At 38.2% G+C, this 3206-nt stretch overlaps 1 protein-coding gene across 1 annotated transcript; it reads left to right on the forward strand.

Annotated features, from left to right (window-relative positions):
• Positions 1-1388: 1388 nt before the first annotated feature.
• Positions 1389-2912, forward strand: LOC141620453 (uncharacterized). The gene is made up of 2 exons (XM_074437320.1): positions 1389-1890; positions 1996-2912. Exons 1-2 carry the CDS (start codon positions 1389-1391, stop codon positions 2910-2912), a joined length of 1419 nt encoding a protein of 472 aa, XP_074293421.1.
• Positions 2913-3206: the final 294 nt, after the last annotated feature.

The following is a 3206-nucleotide window of genomic DNA, read 5'->3' on the forward strand; positions in this document are numbered from 1 at the left end:
CTTGGTAAGCCTTGACCTAGACCGGAAGGTTGGAAAGGGTGAGACCCGCAGTGAACAATAGAATACTTTAGTGAGGGCAGAAGCTAAGCTATTAGTGTTTTAGGGCGAATTGAGACCGGAAGGAGATATTCATTGCCCCTTAGACCGACACATCGACTAATCTGTGACCTTAACTGCGATTGACTGACGTTCATTGATGACCCGAAATCCTAGTTCCCTCTCTTTCCTTGTTAATTTCTCTTATTCCCTTTTCTCTTGCTTTATCTTATTAGTGTAGTCAAAACATTTCAAACCCCCCATCTTGTGACCGTAGACAGACCGAATAGACAAGTAGATAGTGACCGCCTCCCTGTGGAGATCGACCCTACTTACCGCTGACTTCCGTTAGTAGTAGCAAGGTATTTTATTTTTGGTACCTGACGACAATATCAATGGGAATGGATGATTGAAAACAGATGTGTGAGCATGTGATAGATTTGACGCGGTATATGCGTGGCATGGTGTCCGAAAATGGGAATGTTGAGCATAGTTGAGTCACATGACGAGGGATGTTGCATTATTTGGTTGTTTCTTAGAGTCTGCATGTTTATATTTGATTTGCATACAGGTGCATGTATGAGATTAGACGTGATACATATGTGTGTAATAGTAATAATCGAGTTATACCCCGAGGTAGATGCGTAGACTTAGAACCAATTGAGTTGGGAGGTTTTATAGGATTAGGGTTTCGAATCGTGGGCTGGACCTGGTACCTTGACGTTTGGGAGGCTAGTAGCGTAGGGTTATACCAATGGCATTGGGACCATATCTGATTTATTTATGGAATTGCAATAAATAGGAAAGAGTGTTGAATCCGGAACATAGTCATTTGTGGAATTTGGTAATGAGTATATGAGACTGTATTTTGAGGTTGATAGTTAAACTTCGGGACGAAGTTCTCTTTTAGGGGGAGTGAATGTAACAATTCGGAAGTTTAGGAAAAAGGAAGTACGGAATATGAGGAAATAGTGAGAGTTGTGAGGAAGTAGTAAGAATGGAACACCGAACTTTGGGAAGAGCGTGTACATGAGAATTGAGGGAATAGTCGGAAAGGGAAGAGTGAGGTGAAACTTCGGGGACGAAGTTTATTTTAAGGGGGGAAGATTGTAATACTCCGTATTTAATAATTATTAAATAATAATATTTTATTTATACGAGTTATGTTGAGACGGAATAATAATGATTATAATAATAAATAATAATGATAATAATAGGACTAAAAATTTACAGAAATTTTTAGTCCTATTATTATCATTATTATTTATTATTATTATAATCGTTATTATTTATTATTATAATAATATGAAAACCCTTAATTTTCCTCATCATTTCATTAACCTTGTGATGTAATGTGTGACTACTACTACATTCTCAGTTGTTCTGAATGGTCATTCTCATGGTTTTTCAAAGGTAAACGTGGGCTTAGGCAAGGGGACCCCTTGTCTCCTTTACTCTTTACTCTTTGTATGGAGTATTTGAGTAGACTACTTGAAAAAGTTTGCATTGGACCTCATTTCAGCTATCATTCACTCTGTAGAGGACTCAAATTGACTCATCTTATGTTTGCGGATGACTTATTGCTTTTCTGTAAAGGTAATATCCCTTCTGTGTGCACGTTCATGGAATTTTTTTCCTGTTTTGATGGGGCATCTGGTCTACAAATAAGCAATGAGAAATCTGATATTATTCTCAATGGTCTCCAACCTGACATTGAAGCAGAGATTTTGGCATACACTGGATTTAAGAAATGGACTTTACCTTTTAAATATCTAGGGGTTCAAATTTCTCACAAAAGACTCACTAAGATTGACTGCAATGTCCTGGTTGATAGAATGATCAAAAGGATAAGGGGTTGGAATAAAGGGAGAATTTCTTACTCTGGAAGACTAATTTTGGTGAAATCTGTGTTGGCTACCCTCCATAACTACTGGGCATAGATTTTCATTTTGCCTGTAGGTGTGATGGACAGAATTCAGGCATTATGTCGAAATTTCTTATGGGAAGGCAATGATACTTATTCTAAGGCTCCTTTAGTAGCATGGAAGACTATTTGTAAAAACAAAGATCATGGTGGTCTGGGCTTAATAGACAGCAGAGTTTGGAATATTGCAGCTGTAGGTAAGCTTGTATGGTGGATAGTAAGTAAAAAGGATCATATGTGTATCAAATGGATAGACAAGATTTATATGAAAGGAAAGGAGTTGCATGATTATAATCCTAGTAATTCTAGCTCCTGGGCTTGGCGAAAAATTTGTGAAGTGAAGAATATATTCAAAGAGGCTTACATTGACAACAAGTGGTTGGGTAAAGATGGGGAGTACTCTATTAGTGCAGGATATGACTGGTTAATGCAGGACCCTGGTGTGAAGGTACCATGGTCTACTATTGTGTGGAATCGGTTTAATGTGCATAAGCATTCTTTCATTGCTTGGCTAATCAAGCATGAGAGACTGCTTACTCCGGATAGACTGCTAAAAATGGGGATTGTTATGCAGACCAACTGCTATCTGTGTGGAGAGGATATTGAGGATCATGAGCATTTGTTTGTAAAATGCAGGTACATCAATCAATGTTATAGTAAACTTCTGGAATGGCTAAATATCAGTCTGGAGGGGGAGGTGAGTGCTGAAAGGATGCTTAAGTTAAGGAAATGCTCTGGATTTGTCAGATTGGTGCTGTGTGCCATGGTCACTGCAATACAATATCAGGTCTGGACTGTCAGAAATTTGTGTAGGCATGAACAGTATGTGATTAATCCTAGCAAGTTAGTCGCCAATGTTCAGCGAGATTGTCGTTTGAAGTTGATGCAATGCCAGGTGGAGACACTGAAACAAGGTGATGTTGTTTGGTGCAAGCAAAGGGGACTGTTATGAGGCAGGCTATTGATGTTGTGTATGGTGCTAATTGTAATGTAATGGTACGAATATGATATGGATAGTTTGTATGATGGTGCGAGCCTAGTTTGGCTGAGCTTAATATTACTTACATTTAGACCAAAATAATTATAATAATAATACATAATATGATATGCATATACGTGTACATTTATACTCCGCCTCACCTTATATACTCCACCATATCCCCTCATCATCTTATCCTAACACAATCCACCAAAATCCACCCAAAACATGAGAGAGGAAAGAAGAGAGAAAAAGAGAAGAAAAGGG

The sequence above is a fragment of the Silene latifolia genome, chromosome X (assembly GCF_048544455.1).
Source record: "Silene latifolia isolate original U9 population chromosome X, ASM4854445v1, whole genome shotgun sequence".
NCBI lineage: Eukaryota > Viridiplantae > Streptophyta > Magnoliopsida > Caryophyllales > Caryophyllaceae > Silene > Silene latifolia.